Source organism: Mastigoproctus giganteus, chromosome 5, assembly GCF_048544385.1.
Source record: "Mastigoproctus giganteus isolate SK-2022 chromosome 5, ASM4854438v1, whole genome shotgun sequence".
NCBI classification, from domain to species: domain Eukaryota; kingdom Metazoa; phylum Arthropoda; class Arachnida; order Uropygi; family Thelyphonidae; genus Mastigoproctus; species Mastigoproctus giganteus.
In genome coordinates this window covers 873300-894416 of record NC_143579.1, presented here as the reverse complement: position 1 = coordinate 894416, position 21117 = coordinate 873300, and the positions used below count along the sequence as shown (strand labels likewise).

The window sequence follows — 21117 nt, the reverse complement described above, 5'->3', positions numbered from 1 at the left end:
GAGTGTCAGGTTAGTTAATTATACAAGAATACTAAGTCTTAAATGTTTATACTGTAACGTCAGTGTAGTCAAAACGAGTGATTCGAACTGCTGGTTAGTACAAGTAATGCTGGCATAATAGGCTTACAAAAATGTGGCAGGTATCCTGTTATTTCAACAAGCTTTGAAATGTTGCCATCTGGGTGGCGGTATCCACTGAGAATAAGTAACAGTAGTCTTATCCACTGGTGAACTGTTACTTATTTGAGGTAGTATAATACCATGGCAACTTGTTGTGAAGGCATTCACAATATGAGATATAATCAAAACGATGCTAATTTAACTACTTTGTAGCTGGCTATGATTAAAACTGATGCATTTGCACTAACCTATACATTAGTCATTCTGCTTCGTAGCATGAGTCATTTGCCCTTAAATATTTTACAATCTATATCACTGCACACCATCAGGCATCTCTCGTGAAGAACTTATACTTCATAATTGGGTTATCACTATTGCAATACCAGGATACCTGCCCACCCACTGAGGAGAATCCAAGCTTTGAAACGGTGACGTCTGGATGTTGTTATCCCCCCAAGAATAAGTAACAGTAGTCTTCTCCACTAGTGAAGTGTTACTTATTCGAGTAGTACAATGCCAGCAACTTGTTGTGAAGGCATTCACAATATGAGATATAATCAAAACGATGCCAATTTAACTACTTCTTTGTACTCATTCCAGCAGCTCTACATCTTTCTTAAAATGAGGCCTCCAGACCTGTATACAGTACTCATGGTGTGGCCTGATCATTGCTTTATACAAGGGGATATTCACCTCCTTATCCGGCGCCTTCGTAGCCAGGCGGGCAGGAGCAGCAGTGCGTAGCACATGCTTTTTAATTATACCAGGGTTCGAGCCCATGACCACCAAATACAGAGGATGCGGAAAGGTCAATGAATGACCACCGCATACCCCTCGAGCAATATGGCCTTAGTTGCTAATGCTTCTAAATACCAAATAACAAACAACAAACAAACCTCCTGTACACATTATCTTGTCTATCATGGACAAGACACTGTCCACCGAGAATAAGTAACAGTAGTCTTGTCCACTTGTGAAGTGTTACTTATACAAGAGGATATTCGCCTCCTTATCTGGTGCCTTCGTAGCCAGGTGGGCAGGAGCAGTAGTGCGTAGCACATGCTTCTTGATTAGACCGGGGGTTCGAGCCCGTGACCACCAAATAAGGAGGATGCAGAAAGGTACACGATTGAAATGCACTGTTGATACACAGGTACACAGGAAAATGCACAGTTCATACATTACTCTGAGGTTACTGCTACCCATATGCAGTATTTTACGTTTGTCAACATTAAACTTTAGTTGCCTTCTCAATGAATCTGGTCAAATTTTCTAGATCCTGTTACATTAGAACACTGTCATTAACAACACAGCCAACCTTTGTATCATCTGAAAACTTTGACATTAAGCAGCCTGATATACCTTCATCATTATCATTGATAAATATACAAAACAGCAGTGGGCCGAACACCAAATCCTGGGGACTCCACTAATAACATTAGTTCACAAGGAGCAGTGTCTATTGATTACCACTCTGTCTTCTCCCACTCAACCATCCCTTTATCAATAGCAGCAACTTGCACTTAATGCCGCACTGCTCCAATTTGTGAAACAGTATTAAAAGCCTTCCAAGTATATGATATCAAAATTATTCTTTCATCCAGTTCCCTTCTGACCACCTCATAATATCCAATCAAATTTGTCAGACCAGACTTCCCCTTAACACACCCATGCTATGTCCGAACTATAACTGAAGTCTTGTCTAGATGATCCTGTTATGCTTTTTAACCAGTGTCCTATTAATTTCTCCGAAACAGAAGTTAAACTAACAGGTCTGTAATTACTTGTGTTGCCCTTTGATTCCCCCTTTGTGAATTGGGGTCACATTTGCACATCTCTAGTCCATGGGTACCTCCCTGAGTCCAAAGAAGCTCTCATAATTATAGCTAAGGGTTTGCTTACTTCCTTTGCCACCTCCTTTAATATAATTGGATAGATCCTATCCACCCCAGGTATTTTAAACAGTTTCTTCACCACTTTGCTCTCAGTTATTACAAAACCATTTATCTTACTTCCATAGTTTAATACACCTCTGGCATTCCTCTCACTGAGTAAATTTTTTCCAAGGGTCCAAAGACTGGTAACTCACCTGATGAGATCGGCAAAAGGGTGTCCATATGAATAAAGACTTCGAATATGTGGATTGCAGAGGTTGTAAACTAGGCACTTTAGAGGAGACTTGATTGAGGTGTTTATGGCTCTGAGAGGCATGAATAAAATGAATGAAGACAAAATTTTCATGTTTATAAGTTACTCTAAACTAGAGGTCAAAATTCAAGTTATGGGTTGTTTAGACTGGATTGCACGAAGTTTTATTTTAGCCAACGAGTTATAATTTACTGGAATAAGTTTCCCATGTGGTTGGTAGAGGCTGACAGATTGGGGATATTCAAATATGAGCTGACCTATGGGAGGAGGGAAATGCATAGGTTGTCTATTTCCTTTTCTCTTATTAATTATATAATTTTTAAATTTTTTTTTCATATTATTATTTTAATTATATTATTGTTATTATTATTTTTAATTTGTGTATTTATTTATTTATTAATTTTTTTGGCTGGTTAATGAAGCTTATGGCAGTATAGTCGATAGACTTCTTTGCATCATGTTGCCATTGCTAATACTAATACTATAATTGCTGTGTTCTTGCTTAAGGCTAAAGGGCGATTATCTTAACTTTTAACTTGTCTATGCTGTGTTTGTACAATTTGTCTTTTGTTTCATTACGATTTTGAAAATCTTGGACTATTCTTTTGATTCTAGCAGTAAGTGCAGCATACTTCTTGTTTCTTTGATTGCCCGAATTACCGGCATTAGTTGTGTAATTTCGAAATTGTGTAGCCCTTAAAGAATCAATGAATCGGTAAATGTTTGGGAATAAAATAGCACAAGTTACCTGAAATCCTCTGTGCCACCCCTCCACGCTGTTGTTGGTACGTTGCTGATCATTGTGTTTGTGTGTAAACATTCCACAATTCGATGGCAAAAATGGGTAATTGCCGGCCTCTCCACTGTCTTCTTCCAATATATGTATCTTCAAAATAGTTTGCAATCGCCATAGCTTCAATGGGGAAGTCATCAGCTTCAGCTAAATCTTCAAATGCTTGAATAACGTTAGGAGGAGGAATAAATGCCAATGCCAGAATCATTCGGATCCAACGAGCAAATTCACGGTCTTGTTCGTATCGGGCTTTTAAACCTTAATTCTGTACCTTTCGCCAAACACTTTGGGAGAGATGAAAAAAAACAACCAGTATTTACAATACCGGGAAATTCTTGTTGGAAGGCTTGCATGGCACTGTGTTCGAAATCTGTAATAAGTTGCTGGGGTTGGAGACCCGGTTGTAGTTTTTAACTTCTTGAAGCAACTTGACATATGTGGCACGAGTTTTGTTTGGCAGAAGTGCGTAGACCACTGGAATAACTGCATTGAATTGAACCACATGAATTGTATAAACTGCTGGAAATGCGTGGGTACTGTGCTAAAAGTTCCATCAGAAAACCACTCCTGGTTATGCGCCAATAACTGAAGATTGTTACTAGTGGAAAAAATAAGCATGCAACCCTGGAGCAGTTCGTCCTGAGAATCACACATCAAAAACTGTTGTACATTGCCATCGATGATAATTTCTTGATAATTTTGTGGAATTACTAGGTCCTGGAGATTACTTGGTAAAGTAGGAGTACCATTGTTGCATCGAACATGACGAATGGTTCGTTTAAATGAATCCTTTTTAGGAAGTAATGATGTGACATTGGCATGAGCCTCTGTAATTACTGAAGCAACAATTTGCTGTGGCCGTTCGTTTGTGATTATTGCATGTTGCTGTATTTGACCAATCAATTGCAATGCTTCCAACCTTGCAACCTTAGCTGCATGGTTATGTTTAGTTGTGACTTTCAGAACTGGTCCTTCCAAACCCTCTGTCCAAACACGCCCTTTGCAGGTGGAATGTTTTTCACAAACCCAGATTCCACATTTTTCATCTAGAGTTCTCTTTGAAAACACATAAATGTGGTTGTCGTCATCTACCAATTTTCTTTTGCCTCTTATTGACGAAACACTTTTTGCCATTGTACACACAGGATTAATCAATCAAGATGCAAAAATAATATGCAGATATTGCACTGCCTGCGACGCTCGGCTGCCCTGTCCACTGCGCTAGGAAATGTGAGGAGAGCCAGATGTAGGAACTTTTATTGTTTGAATTTAGACAAATCAGAACAAGATTCACTTGTTACTGAAAAGACTCCTATAAGATTAGTCACTGTTCCCTCCCCCCATGTCCGTCACTAGCCACGTGACTATCGCCCTCGTGGTCGAGTATGTATTCTTTCCATTGTGAAAGGATTAACTAGAACGGTTAATCCTTTCACAATGGAAAGAGAACCCTGAAGACATACAAAAGGAGAGAAATTAGTGTAAAGGCCACGTGACAATATGTACACGAATGTAATTTTGAAAATTTGTTCGGAAAAGTTAGAGTTATTGGAAGTTCAGTTCAAGTAATCGAGAGAGTTTAACATTGAATCTCTACTAAAGGAACTGGGACTTCAATAAAAATTTGAGTTATCTAGAATTGACTGTATTTACATTTTTGTAACCTACTCATTATCTACTGGGGGCGAAATGTTCCGGGGGCAATATGCGAGGGGCTACTTTTCCATAAAGCAAGTAAAGTATAGATTTCTGATCAAACATTGTAACAACTAAAATGAATGCATTTTCTTGTGAAGATTTTTTTTTTTTTTTTTTTTTGTTTAAATAACTATTTGGTTGATCTAATTCTACTCCTTACCCTATAATTCTTTATCCTGTGTAACTTATTAAATAAATTTGTTTATTCTCAATTTAATTAATTAATTAAACTAATTCATTTATTAGCAATTTGATTAAATTCTTAATAATTTAAACAAAAATTAAATTGCAAATTAACCTTAAAGAATTTTTTAAAAAATGGGATTTGACATTTTTCGGAGAAAATCAGTTAGTGACAAATGGGCCTGGAGTACTGGGGTCCATAGTTTAATAATTTTCAAATAGATATTTACAGTATACCCAGTATAAAATAAAATATAAGTACAAATTCAGTAGCTTTCGGAACACGTGTCCCTTTATCAACTGACAAATTTGAATACATTACAAGCAAAGTGTGGCACGTTACTCATGCGTCATTGTTGTAGCACGGACGTGTGCTGCCTTACGCCAGTGATCATCCATCAATAAAACGGTTGTCTCTAGGATGGGATGTATACGCATGCCTTTCTGGCGATTTAATGCCTTAGGGTTGTTTATTATGTTTAGTGACTCTAGCCATAGGCGGTGGTGAAAGTGTCGCGCGTGGTCCACTATCTCAAAGTCGCGCTTGGGGTCAAGATCGTGGTTGGTAGCCCAAAAATGTTCTGCAAGCGCGGACGGGTCAGTTTCGGCAAGCCGGATTGCTCTGTCGTGTTCCGTGAGGCGATCCTGGAGACGTCTCGATGTCTCACCTACGTAGCAACTGTTACAGGCCCTACAGGTGATACGGTACACTACATTGCTGCGTAAGACAGGTGTGACAGGGGTCTTCACACTGGAGACAAGTGAACGTAGGTTCCTACCTGGTAATTGCACACATTTGATGTTGTAACTTCTCAGGATCTTCGAGATACGTCCTGACACTCCTGGATAGTACGGAATGTAGGCGGATGATATGCCGACTTGCTTCGGAGGTCTTGGGTTGGAAGTAAGTTCTTGTGCCTGTAACAAGCATCTGTTTAGTACATGGGATGGATAACCGCATCTGGTTAGGTCCGCCTTCACACGGGAGATCTCGTTACGTCTAATTGTGTCGGTGCTGGAATGGCTCCAGGCCCTGGAGAACAGGGTGCGGGCAGTGCTATTGAGATGGCTTGGAGCGTGGCCGGACCCGTAGTTGGTGAATTGACCGCACCACATGGGTTTGCGGTATACTGAGGTCTCTAGATGTGGGCCTACGCGATGCACTAGCACGTCCAGAAACGGGAGCGAACCGTCCACCTCTGATTCTACGGTAAACTTGATGAAATTGGATAGAGAGTTGAGGTATTCTAGTAGTACCGTTTCAGAACCACGTGGTATTATGGTAAAAATATCGTCGACGTATCTACACCACGTTGTAATAGGTGTAGGTGGGTTCTGGTGTATCTGCTTCTCCAGATCTTTCATGGCGATGTTAGCTACTACGGAACTGACAGGGGCACCCATAGCAGTGCCATGTACTTGTTTGTAGAGTGAGTCTTCAAAGGTGAAGATGCTGCTAGAGAGGCATAGGTTGAGGACGATACAGATGTCATCAGTGGATAGTGACGTCCTGGATTGGAGGCTTAAGTCGCTCTCAAGGAGCCTTCTGGCGCAGTGCACGGCCTGTTGGACGGGAATCGAGGTGAATAAAGAAACCACGTCAAATGATGCCATGACAGAGTTATCAGGGATTGAAATGTCCTCAATGATGTTAATGAATTCACTGCTGTTTTTAACGGTGTGAGATGTATTACCTATAAGAGGCGAGAGGAGGCTCGCGATGTGTTTGGACAGTTCATACGTTGGGGCACTGCAGCAAGACACTATAGGTCTGAGAGGAATACCCGGTTTATGGATCTTTGGTAATCCGTAGAATTGCGGTAGTTGGCAGCCAGTAGCACGTAGAAGATGGTGAGTCGCGGTCGGGATCTTCTTATCTTTAAGCCATGCGTGGACAAGTTTATTAACATTTGCTTCCAGACGTTTCAAGACTTTAAGATAAAGTCTTGAAAGTCTTTATCCTGCGGATAAAGGGCGCCGGACTGTTGTGCTGGATCGATCAGCCTACCGAGAGAAAGCCTTGGCCCTATTACTCGATTCTAATGTATATGAACCTCTACCTGATCCTCCCGTTAAAGTCTTGAAACGTCTGGAAGCAAATGTTAATAAACTTGTCCACGCATGGCTTAAAGATAAGAAGATCCCGACCGCAACTCACCATCTTCTACGTGCTACTGGCTGCCAACTACCGCAATTCTACGGATTACCAAAGATCCATAAACCAGGTATTCCTCTCAGACCTATAGTGTCTTGCTGCAGTGCCCCAACGTATGAACTGTCCAAACACATCGCGAGCCTCCTCTCGCCTCTTATAGGTAATACATCTCACACCGTTAAAAAACAGCAGTGAATTCATTAACATCATTAAGGACATTTCAATCCCTGATAACTCTGTCATGGCATCATTTGACGTGGTTTCTTTATTCACCTCGATTCCCGTCCAACAGGCCGTGCACTGCGCCAGAAGGCTCCTTGAGAGCGACTTAAGCCTCCAATCCAGGACGTCACTATCCACTGATGACATCTGTACCGCCCTCAACCTATGCCTCTCTAGCAGCATCTTCACCTTTGAAGACTCACTCTACAAACAAGTACATGGCACTGCTATGGGTGCCCCTGCCAGTTCCGTAGTAGCTAACATCGCCATGGAAGATCTGGAGAAGCAGATACACCAGAACCCACCTACACCTATTACAACGTGGTGTAGATACGTCGACGATATTTTTACCATAATACCACGTGGTTCTGAAACGGTACTACTAGAATACCTCAACTCTCTATCCAATTTCATCAAGTTTACCGTAGAATCAGAGGTGGACGGTTCGCTCCCGTTTCTGGACGTGCTAGTGCATCGCGTAGGCCCACATCTAGAGACCTCAGTATACCGCAAACCCATGTGGTGCGGTCAATTCACCAACTACGGGTCCGGCCACGCTCCAAGCCATCTCAATAGCACTGCCCGCACCCTGTTCTCCAGGGCCTGGAGCCATTCCAGCACCGACACAATTAGACGTAACGAGATCTCCCGTGTGAAGGCGGACCTAACCAGATGCGGTTATCCATCCCATGTACTAAACAGATGCTTGTTACAGGCACAAGAACTTACTTCCAACCCAAGACCTCCGAAGCAAGTCGGCATATCATCCGCCTACATTCCGTACTATCCAGGAGTGTCAGGACGTATCTCGAAGATCCTGAGAAGTTACAACATCAAATGTGTGCAATTACCAGGTAGGAACCTACGTTCACTTGTCTCCAGTGTGAAGACCCCTGTCACACCTGTCTTACGCAGCAATGTAGTGCACCGTATCACCTGTAGGGCCTGTAACAGTTGCTACGTAGGTGAGACATCGAGACGTCTCCAGGATCGCCTCACGGAACACGACAGAGCAATCCGGCTTGCCAAAACTGACCAGTTCGTGCTTGCAGAACATTTTTGGGCTACCAACCACGATCTTGACCCCAAGCGCGACTTTGAGATAGTGGACCACGCGCGACACTTTCGCCACCGCCTATGGCTAGAGTCACTAAACATAATAAACAACCCTAAGGCATTAAATCGCCAGAAAGGCATGCGTATACATCCCATCCTAGAGACAACCGTTTTATTGATGGATGATCACTGGCGTAAGGCAGCACACGTCCGTGCTACAACAATGACGCATGAGTAACGTGCCACACTTTGCTTGTAATGTATTCAAATTTGTCAGTTGATAAAGGGACACGTGTTCCGTAAGCTACTGAATTTGTACTTATATTTTATTTTATACTGGGTATACTGTAAATATCTATTTGAAAATTATTAGAAAATCAGTTATCATTTTTATCACGGGATCTTATGATTTCACTTGTTAAGCTGTAGTGCATAAATAGAATATTGCCAAGTATAGAGCTGTATCTTCATTGGGAGCAGTGGCAGCTTGTGTTAGCCCCTTCAAGTGACTGGTGCTGCAATCCATAAGTGGCCTTTTTTTTTTTTTTTTTTTTTTTGCAGACAATATAAATTTTCCATTCCATTCATCTAGTGGGCTAGGTTCAGGAAGTAAGAGTTCAGGTATAATCACTTAAAAGTTGGAATATTATTTTCCCTAAGCCGATGAAATATAGAACAAAAAATAAATAAAGACAAACTCCCCAGGACTTAATGACTAAAAAGTATTGCATAGATCAAATTCAAATTGTTAAGGAAGTGAATTGTAATTTTAATGAAGTCGATCTTAAGTGACTCAAATCAGGAAAATAAATACATCCTTATAATATTAGAATTCCACTATTTTTCATAATTGTTATATAATAAATGCAAGTTGATATTTCTGCTGGAGACCATGCTTCCAGTAGATTTGTTAAACCTGTCAGTCAATGCTTTGATGATTTGACATTGATTCTTCCTAATTATTTTTTTTCAGGCATTTCCTCTTTCATTGTTGGCATATAAGGCCTGACGTAGCCCAGTGGTCAGGAGCGAGAGTGCATAGCTCGCGTTCCTTGAGTGGACGGGGCTTCAAGCCCATGACTACTAAATACAATAATTATTTGTATTGACGATTTATTGTAAACTCTACTGACTTGGTTGTCGTGCCGGAGTATAAACAGAAAATTTATTTATTTATTTTATATTTTATTTCTTTGTTAGTATGAACCAGAGCTGTAATTACGTTCTATGTTGATATCAATATTTGTAAAATAATGAGTTTACCTCAACATAGTACGTAGAGCGCTTCCATGTGATACTTTCCAGAAATTAAAACGGAAAAATTGAAAAACTTACATTACAGTAACAAATAATTTAAAATTTTAAAAAAATAATTAAAAATCAATTTAACACAATTAACAAAAAATTGCTTCTTAATTGTGTTAAATTGAGTTTTATTGTTACTCTTAATGTAAGTTTTTCGATTTTTTTTTGTGTTAATTTCTGGAAAGTATCATATGGAAGTGTTTTATGTACTATATTGAGGTAAACTTCTCTTATTTTACAAAAATTTATTTCATGTATATATAACACTTCAACCGGTAATTAGACATATAAATAAGATGATATATAAAAATTTGAAAATTGCCTAATTTTTTGTTTCTTCAATACTGATTTTTATAGGATCTAGAGGTGGAAGAGGAGGCGGAGGGGGTGGTGGCGGAAGTGGTCCAAGTGAACGTGAAGGTGACTGGAGGTGCCCAAATCCGTATGTTTCGATTTTGAAACTTTATGTAACTTCTATTCATAAGGACCTGGTCCTTCTCACACTGCTCTCTTTCTCTTTCTCCCCCCCCCCCACCTACTATTAATAATTTTTTATTTTATTTTAAATAGAAGGGACTTCAGTGTATTTTTTTTATATTTGAAGAGAGTAGCAAATCTTATTTTTAATTAAATCAGAATTATGAGGTGTGGGGCTCAAGTTCCTAGTGCTATTGTGTTCACCCAAAAATCTGATGGAGTGCCAAATGTCATGCAGCTAAAAAAGAATGGAATAAAGCATGAAATACTTTTCACCAGAAGAATCCGACGAGATGACTGGGATGAATTTGTTAAATTTTTAGAACGTGATATCACGGGCCCACAGAGAAGAGGTTTTAAAATTTTTAAGAAATTACAACTAGATACAAATGATCAAATAAAAACCAACTCCATCTCCCAAGCAGAATGGAAGCAACCTATTCCAAACTATGGTATAACCCAGGCACTAGGGAATTGGAAGATGAATCTGTGATAACCAAAGATGACGAAAATATAACAATGGAAGAACTAGAGTTAATATTACAAAAATCAAAAAACCGAAAAAGCCCAGGCATAGACCATTTGAATGTAGAACTATTTAAATATGGCGGCACCTTACTAAAAAAATGCACTACTAAAATTATTTAACATCATATGGCATAAGCAACAGATACCCAAAGATTGAGAAACAGGAATAGTAATCAATTTACACAAAAAAAGGCTCCAGAAATAAACCTAACAACTACAGAGGGATAACACTGCTGTCAACTGCTTCAAAGCTATACTCTAATATACTAAAGAATAAGTTTAATAAATACAGTGAACAATTCTTAGAAGAAAAACAATGTGGGTTCAGAAAAGGGAGAAGCACAATAGATGCCATTTTCTCACTACAGCAAATTTTGGAGAAAAGAAGAGAATTCAATCTACCAACATTTCTGCTCTTTATTGATTATGAAAAAGCATATGACAATGTAAACCGGGAAAAACTTTGGCAGATTCTACGTGAAGAAAATATTCCAACCCAACTCTGGAAAGCAATCCAAAGCCTATATAAAAACTCAAAAGTCTGTATAAAATATTCTAATGGCCAACTATCAGACCCATTTAACACCAATAAAGGAGTGAAACAAGGATGTGGACTATCACCAAATTTATTTAATATCTACATCAACAAAATTCTTAAAGAATCGAAACAAACAATTAACAATGGAATACAGTTGAACAACATGAATAAAATCCAAACTATGTTATATGCTGATGATCAAGTTATAATTGCAAAATCCAAAGATGAACTACAGATAGCAGCAAATGAACTTAATAAAATAGGTAAAAAGTACGAGATGAAAATCTCCACCTCAAAAACAAAATCAATGGGATTATGTGGAAAAAACATACAAAGAGTCAAAATTGTTATTGATGATAAAATAATAGAACAAATATCTGACTTCACCTATTTAGGAAATTTAATATCAAATGAAGGGAAAGACAATTAAACGCCACTTCAGAAAACAAATGACAACTGAAACAAAATTACAACTGCACAACATCACTTCAAAACCAGCCCTCTTCTACAGCTGCGAGCCTTGTGTTATAAATAAGAAAGATGCACACAAACTAGAAGCAGCACAAATGAAATTTTTAAGACCATTATTAGGCTTTACAAGACTAGACCACCAAAGAAATATCCGCGAGAAATTAAAAGTAGATAGCATAGTAAATGACATAAAATGGTATCAGGAAAAATGGATCAGCCACTTAGAAAGAATGAACCCAGACCAGATCCCAAAATTAGCCTTTAACTATGAACCTACAGGCAAGAGAGACGTTGGTTGACCAAGACAACGATGGCGAGATCAAGACCACCTCCAAGAGCTACAACGGAACAGGTCTTAAAAGACGTAAGCCGGACCAAGTTCGTGATGATGATGATGATACTCTTCACCATTGTTCAATTATAGCTAATCTTATTCAACATAAACACACTCAAGCAAAAGCAAGATGTGTAGACGGTGCAATAAAAAGACACTTGATTCACTTCAACCATAAATCAAGCTTAAACACATAGATTTCACAAAAAATGATTCGTAAATACCAGATCCTCTCCATCTATTATGGAATGGAAGGGACAGAACAACGCTTGATCCTGTGCAAATTGTGAGTGCCTATTTTGCATGAACTAGGTAGAAACCTCTCAACATCCAGGCAGGCACAGTGTGTAGGACTGGATAGCATTTGTTATTCAGTGATACAGGAACTATTCATTGAACGAGTCAATCACTTCTAAATCCAGAAAACTACATATCGAACAGTAACCTGGATATTGGGTACGAGGTTATCCATGTTTTGGATAAGATTTTGGAGCTCCAGCGAACGCTGTCTTAAATTATATTTAGCCGTTTTATTGACTTAATTGTTACATTAAATTGTTTAGGTAGCGATTTTGAAAGTTAATACTTAGTGTCCGTATATTTTACCATTCATAACTTGCCACCATTGTTATACATTGCGGAATGGCGTAACGTATATATGTCCTGAACTAGATACAGCAAAGTTGAACATAAAACAATGATAAAAAAAATAATAATAATTAATAAAAGAAAGGGAAATTAAACCTATCATCCTATGCACTTCCCTGACCCGAAGGTACCATCCAGATGACTTTTGAATTTGCCCAAACTGTCAGCCTCTACCACCCATGTAGGCAAATTATTCCAGTAATTTATAACTCGCTGGCTAAAATAAAACTTCCTGCAGTCCAATCTAAACATTTTCCCCCGTAATTTGAATTCATGTCCCCTAGTTCTAGCATCATTTATAATCTTGAAAATTTCGTCCTCATTCATTTTACTGATGCCTCTCAGAGCCTTAAACATCTCAATCAAATCTCCTCTAAGGTGTTTAGTTTCCAAACTCTGCAACCCACATATTCGAAGTCTTTCTTCATAAGGATGCCCTTTGCCGATCTCACCAGGCGAGTTACCCGTCTTTGCACCCTTTCAAGAAGCTCGATGTCTTTCTTTAGGTGCAGTCTCCATACTTGAACACAGTATTCCAAGTGTGGTCTAACAAAAGCCTTATATAATGGGATTATCACATCGCTATCTCTACTTCCAAAAGTCCGATAGGACACCATGGGCCTTCCTTGCAACCTGTTTACAATGCTCAAAGAATTTCATGTCTGATCGTATCATAACACCCAAAGTCCCTTTCCTCCAGTACTGGGTTTAGTTGAACCCACCAAGTGAATAAGTTATTTTGGGATTACTGTTTCCCAGGTGTAATACCTTACTTTTGTTGGATTAAAGCATAGCTGCCATTTTTCTGACCATTCTTGAAGCCTATCTAAGTTTCTCTGAAGAAGCTCAGCTTGACAGTGATCATTAACTACTCTACCAATTTTAACATCATCTGCAAATTTAGACATCACATCCTCTACCCCTTCATCAATGTTGTTTATGAAAACTAAAAACAACACTGGTCCTAATACTGATCCTTGGGAACCCCCACTTCTTACATCAACCCAGTCTGAGAAATAGCCATTTATCAAACCTCTGCCTCCTGCCCTGAAGCAATCCTGCTATCCATCGAGGATTTTTCCTGTGATTCCAACCTGTTCCAGGTTATAAACTAACCACTCATGTGAGATTGAATCAAATGCTTTGCTGAAATCCAAATAAACTATGTCAAAATTATTTACTAAGTCCAGCTCTTGATGAGTGACCCTGACAAAATAGCTAACCAAATTAGTTAAACATGATTTTCCCTTTACAAAACCATCCTGTGTATTCTTCAGAGTTTCGTTTCTATCTAAACGATCCTGAATTTTACCCTTCATCATTGTAACCATGATTTTCCCTACTACTGAAGTTAGACTGACTGGCCGATGATTTCCCACTTCACTCTTAGAACCACCCTTATGTATTGGAGATACATTGGCACTTTTCCAATCCAATAGAATTACTCCAGAGTCCAGCAATACTCTCATAATTATCCTGAATGATTCATATAGTCACTTTCTGCTGCCGCCTTTAAGATTATAGGGTATATACCATCAACCACAGGAGCCTTACTGGCCTGTAGGCTTGAAAGTTTTTTGATTAAATAGATGTGAAACTTCAACATAATTAATTACATTTTTTTCAATTGCACTCCCATAATTTCTCATTATCACAAAAAAAATTTTTCTTCTATAAATATCGATGCAAAGTAACTGTTGAGTTCATCTGCAACTTCAGCTTGGGTATCTAATACATGCATTAGATACCCCAGATGCTGAGAAACATACATGCATTTATATATGTGACGAAATTGTCAGCGATTTCTTATAATTTGCCTTTGCCAGCCTAATCTTTTTTGTGGCATTATTACAGATCAGTTTGTAGCTGTTATAGGCTTCAGTACTTTTTATTGCCCTGTGGGTTTTCCATGCCATCTTTTTCTGCTCAAGTAATCTGGCAACTTCCTTATTTATCCCATAATCTTCCTTGTGGAGTATTTTTTTAATGGCATTCAAGGCTTCTTTGATTAATGTTTTAAAGGTCTACCCTAATTCAGTTGTATTTACTTTTTGTGTGATACCCAGTTAATAAAGGCTGTGTAGCACCTTAAGCTGTCGTCATTTCCATTCCTGAAATTATACCCCATTCCTTTGCCTTTAACTATTGCTCTCTCCCTCCCCCCCTCCCCCTTCATCGTCCACAATAGAATTCCGTGATCATTTCCTGCTACTGGTTCCTGTACTGTCAGCCCTATTGTGTCATCTATTTCATGGGTGATCATGAGGTCTAGAGTATTGTTTTCTCTCTTACTTTCCTTGACACGTTGATACAAATAACAATCTAGTTGATTTAAAAATTGTGTCCCCCATGTTGAGTTTCCTTCCCATTTGCTCTAATCAATTAGAGGCAAATTAAAATCACCCATATTAAGACACTGATGCTTACTTGCTCATTCCATTTGCATATACAGGCTCGCATCATAATCTTCACAATCACCTTGCCCAGATTACTCCCACTCTCATTATACCTTTGCTTCCAACTATCTCACACCATTTTTTTTTTTTTTTTTATGAGAACCCCAAACACGAGAGGTATTATAACCTATAGTACTTAGTACCGTGTTTGGGTTGGGGGTTGAGAAGACGAAAGAAGATATTTGTTGATATTGGACTTGAACTTCTGTAGATTGTAATTTTCAGGAAATACGTATGAAGGAAGGTTGTTCCAGAAAACGGCAGTTGATTGAATAAATGAGGAAGATGAAAAGTTGGTTCTGTGGGTTTGAAGTTGGACAGTAAATGGATGTTGGCTGGTGGCGGCACTTGTTCGGACTGTTTTGAAAGAGAGAGCGGGAATTATACAAGCCAATTCAGAAGAACAGTGCCCATGGAAGTATCTGTAGAAGAGGCATGCAGCAGAAACAGTGCGTCTATGAGAAAGCGAGTGGAGAGACTCTGTTAGAGATGAATCATTAATTAACCTAACTGCCCTCTTCTGAATGGAATCAAGAAGCCTGAGAGAGGTTTTGGGGGCACCACCCCAGATGTGAGAACAATATTCCATGGCAGGGCGGATTTGCGATTTATACAGAGTGAGCAGCTGTTTGGGAGAAAAGTAACGCCGAGAACGAAAGAGAAAACCAAGTTTTTTAGATGCAGAGGAAGCAATATTTGTAATGTGCTTGTGCCAAGAGAGATTAGAAGTCAGGGTAATCCCCAAAAGAGATATATTATTTTGCCGAGAAATCGGAGTGTCGCTAAAGATAAGCATAGGAGCAGAAGAGTCCTCGTTGCGAGATATAAGACAAGATTGAGTTTTAGAAGGGTTGAAATCAACTAAGTTGTCTTTGCCCCACTGGAGAATTACCTGAAGATCGGCATTTAAGGAATTGGTAGCAGATTTTCGAGAAGTTGAAGCTGATTGAGCAGGGCAAGGTTTCTCAAAATGGAAAGTTGAATGCAATGTGCTATCATCGGCAAAACTATGGATAGGATTTCCAGTCAATGGAAGAAGGTCATTGATATACAAGAGGAAAAGAGTGGGGGAAAGAACTGAACCTTGGGGGACACCGGCATTAGTGGAGAAGTTAGAAGACAGAGAGCCATCTACCATCACCCTCAGTGAGCGATCAGAGAGAAAACTGGATAACCAATTACTAAAAACAGTTGGCAAACCATAAGATGGAAGCTTGTTTAGAAGACCTTTATGCCAAACACGATCAAAAGCCTTTGAGATGTCAAGAGCAACTACTTGTGTTTCACCGAACCTTTCCATTGAATTAGTCCATAAATGGGTAACATAAGCCAGAATATCACCAGTGGATCGACACTGACGGAATCCATACTGGCGATCGTTGATCAGACGGAAGGTTTCTAGGTAGTTTAAGAGTTGGCGGTTAATTGATTTCTCCATTACTTTAGAAAGAGTAGAAGTAATTGCAATGGGACGATAATTGGATGGCACCCTTTTTAGGAACTGGCTGGATATGAGCAAATTTCCAAGCAGAAGGAAAAACACCTTTGGAATAAGAAAGTGAAAAAAGGTGGCAAAGAATAGAGTAAGTTCAGGAGCACAGGTTTTGAGAACAAGTGGAGAAATACCATCAGGACCTGGAGCTTTCTTAGCATCAAGATTCATCAAAATCCTTCTGATATCCTTTTGACGGAAGACCACAGGAGGCATTGAATGGAGCGTGTTAGGAATGGTGGGAGGTGTTTTACCAAGATCATTAATACATGAGCTCGAAGAAAAATGGGATGCTAGCAGGTCAGCTTTATCCTTGGCTGAAGTGACAACAGAACCATCTGGTTTGGACGGAGGTGGGAGCAGAGATGGGCAAAAGTTGCGGCCAATAGCTTTGGCAAGAGACCAGAATGCTCGGCTACCATTAGGGCAAGAAGCAAGTTTTCTACTCTTAGCCTGTTCAAACGCTAGTTTGGACTGATTAATAACTGCTTTACAATTGTTGCGAGCTTTGGTGTAGGCAGAAAATGAAACTGAAGAATTAGAAACAAGCGAATTTCGATATGCAACGTTCTACTCTTGGACAGCCTTAGCACATTTATTGGAAAACCAAGGTTTAGATAAAGGACGAGATTTTAAAGTGGAGTGTGGGATAAAGGATTCCATTCCTGCAAGAATAATTTCACTGACACGATCTGAGCAAACGTTGACATCAGAAGTTTTGAAACAGTAATCAGACCAAGGAAAAGAAGAAAAGAAGTCATGCAGGTCATCCCATTTTGCATTCTTGTAATGCCAAACAATACGAGGTTGGGAATAGCCATGAGATAAAGGTTCCATTGGAGAAGAGACAATCACCAAGTTGTGATCTGAAGTGCCTAAAGGACCTCTCACTTCAACCTTGTACTTAGAAGGGTTGTTTGTGAGAAAAAGATCAAGCGTATTGGCTGTATGATTAGGATTGTCTGGTATTCTTGTAGGTAAATGAACAATCTGTGCTAGGTCATTAGTAATTGCAAAAGCCTCAGCATCTCGACCTGCTGGGTCGGTGTGACTAGAAAACGGAAGCCAGCTGGAGTTGTGAACGTTAAAATCACCAAGGAAAATTACCTCACTGTTAGGAAAGTTGGACTGGAGCAAGTCAAGTTGCAAAGAGAGGAAGTCAAAGAGCTCCAAGTGATTAGTGGAGTTGGGAGAACGGTAGAGACAACGGATGAATTTTACACAATGAGGTAGAGAGATTTTAAGCCAGAGAAGATCAAAGAGAGGAGATTCCAAATTGCCAAGTCTCTGACAGGGAATATTAGAACGGACATATGCACAAGTACCACCTTTGAGGCGAAAGGAATCATACAGCAAATAATTTGGACATCTGAGATGAAGTAGTTGAATCAACTGATAACTGAGATTCAGTCAGAAAAAGTACATGGGGTTTGGAAGACTGCAAGTGGAAATGGACATCGTTGAGATTAGAATTGAGACCACGTATATTTGTGAAACGAATTAGGAAGTCCTTGGGAGGTTTAGATCTTTTCGCAGATAAGCTTGCTCTATTATTTTGACAATTCATGGTGTATTCAATAGTAAGAAAAAGTGGGTGGGACATGCTGTATGAAGTAATGAAATTTTTTGGATATGGCATACATGTGGTAAGAATATACCCAGATCCTTGACATAATGTGGCCTCGACAGTGCTCCCCGCATACACACTACTCGGACTCCCTCCAGTCACTATCTGGCAGAGTAGAGGTAGCAAGATTATACACTAGCTGATCCGGAAGCTTCCTAGAGAGTTACCAATAGGTTCAGTCCAGTGTACTAACTAGTGGCCGGCCTGCGAACACCGTTTTAGAGCTGTACCCTCGAAATGTAAGGAATATTGGATCTCGCCACGACATTCATCATAACCTCAAAAATCATCAATCATACTGCATGATGGAAGAGATAGGGAAGGGTTGGCCGGAACTTAGCTCTAGAGACTAAACATGGGTTCCACCACTTCAAGCCTCCAATAAGCAAAGTGGTGGTATTTCACCGGTTGATGAGAGTCATCTACCACCTAGTACTGCCTGATAACATAGAGGGGCGGCGTTCCTCCATGTGATGTGGGCGCCACACCTCGACCCCTGCTTACGTTGGTTCACACCTGGGTGGTCACCCACCATGTACTTGTGTATGAAGGTTATACCCAGGATTACTAACAGTCCCACCATCGTGAAGGTGCAAGCAGAGGATTTGACTGTCATAGACCGTCCGGACTTCGCCGAAATTGGGTCCACTTTGACTTGAGTGTCACCCGAATATCAGTTCCATCAGCGTTTTAGACTCCCAGGTAGCAAGAATAGCTTGTCTGGCATATCTGAGAGAATGTCTGTAGGACCAAATACAGATTCTATATTAGCATGCGAGACGTCTGAATCCAGGGAGGCTTTCGTCGCACTCAGGCTGCTTTTGATAATAAGCATGACCCCACTGACCCTTCTATCTTCCCTATCCTTCCTAAAATTTATACATATCTTACTGAAACTCATCATTCCCTTATCTCCAGGCGCCACCACGTTTTCGTAAACCTTATTATGTCAATGTTACTTGCCTTAACGAGCAGTTCGAATTTACTCATTTTATTGATGACACTTCTGACATTACTGTATAAACAATTAAGACTTTATGTTCTTGTATAGTTAACTACCCTTACACATCCTTTAAGTTATTTAAGCTCACTTCCCTGGCATTAGCTACCTGCTCATTTGAAATGTTTCTGCCCCCACAACATTTTGATAATATGTTCTGTTTCTGTAACAAACAAGAACTCTTGGGTTATTGTGCAAGTGTTACTTTGATTAATGTTACTTTGACCAGTATTAATAGATAAATGTGTATCTGTATTACCCTTGTCCCTCCAAACTTGCAGTTTCCCCGAACCTTTAAGGTATCCTCAATAATGCTGGCAAAATCTCTTGGCACCACTGTTGTTTAAATGTATCATGTCTGTACAAAACAGATTCCTTCTAGCTACAAGTGCAGGCCAAGCTGATAGAAATTTTCCCCCAAAAGCCTTGCAGATTCCTTCAAGTCTTAATTTAATCCACAAGGCTTACAGCATATAATCCCTCCTATCGTGTCTGGGCAGAATTGCACAGACACAGACACAGACATTGTGACCTAACTCGCTGCATTTTTTTCAGCATGGTCCTATACCTATATTTGTCTAACAAATCGTCAGATCATGTATGCTTAATGTCATTAGTCCCCATGTGAATAATAATGTTCTCTTTACCCCCTTAAAATCTGACAGTGTTGGTGACATCATTAGTAGTTGCTCCTGTCAGAATACCCTGGTTCTAGTCCACCTAACCTTATTACAAAAAATATTTCCCATTTTCCTGACAATTGAATCTCCTAATAGAATTAAGTCCTTTTGAACCAGAGTAGTGTGCACTTGGTTATTATATTATGGGGTCCAAATCGAGATTGCATCACTTGGTAGGTTACTAGAGTCTTGAGTGCCTGACAAGCTCCCAGTTTCGACGGAAGACCACAGGAGTCATTGAATGGGGTGTACTGGGAATGATTGGAGATGATTTAACAAGATAATCAATGCACAAGTTGGCAGAAAAATGGAATGCTGGCAGGTCAGCTTAATCTTTTGGCTGAAGTGGCAATAGAACCATCTGGCTTTGACAGAGGTGGGAACCTCTGTCAAAGCCAGATGGTTCAAGAGATGAAACAAGTTGCGCCCAATAGCTTTGGCAAGAGACCAGAATGATAGACTAATATTTGAACAAGAAGCAATTTTTTACTCTTTGCCTGTTTGAAATCTAGTCTAGTTTGCTCCGATTAATAACTGCTTTGCAATTATTGCAAGCTTTGGTGTAGGCAGAAAATGAACCTAAAGATTTGGATACAAGCCAGTTACGATATGCAAAATTCTACTCTTTGACAGCCTTGGCATGTTTTTGGAAAACCAAGGTTTAGATAAAGAACAGAATTTTAAGGTGAAGTGTGGAATAAAGGATTTCAAATGTACAAGAATAATTTTAGTGACGTGATCTGAGCAGATATTGACATCAGAGGATTTGAAACAGTAATCCGATTAAGGAAAAGAAGAAAAGAAATCTGGCACAGAATCCCAGTTTTTATTCTTGTAATGGCAAACAACACTGGGTTGAGAATTGCCATGAGAGAAAAGGCTCTAGGGACTCTCACCAACTCGTGATTTGATGTGCCTAGAGGACCACTCACCTCAGCTATATACCGTATTTCCCCATGTATAAGACGCACCTTTTTTCAAAAAATTTGGGGTCAAAAAACTGGGTGCGTCTGATACAGTGGCCGTAGATTTTTTACTTGCATTTCCCGCTTTTTCGCGCTTGTTGTCTTTTGTGTTCATTGATTCGCACTTGTTACTGGTATATTAGGTTATGTTCTGCCCAGAAATGGCTCAGAAAAGATTTTCGTACAGTGCTGCATTCAAGTTATGAGGAGTTGTATGAATT

General features: G+C 39.6%; 1 protein-coding gene across 3 annotated transcripts in view; it reads left to right on the top strand.

The window, feature by feature from the left end:
* Positions 1 to 21117, top strand: part of LOC150085121 (RNA-binding protein FUS-like) — a 290717-nt gene that overhangs the window by 227571 nt on the left and 42029 nt on the right. For all 3 annotated transcript variants that reach the window (XM_090373038.1, XM_090373039.1, XM_090373037.1), the window contains one exon: positions 10038 to 10122. In XM_090373038.1, coding sequence (XP_090229164.1) covers positions 10038 to 10122 — 85 coding nt within the window. The remainder of the gene's footprint in view (positions 1 to 10037; positions 10123 to 21117) is intronic.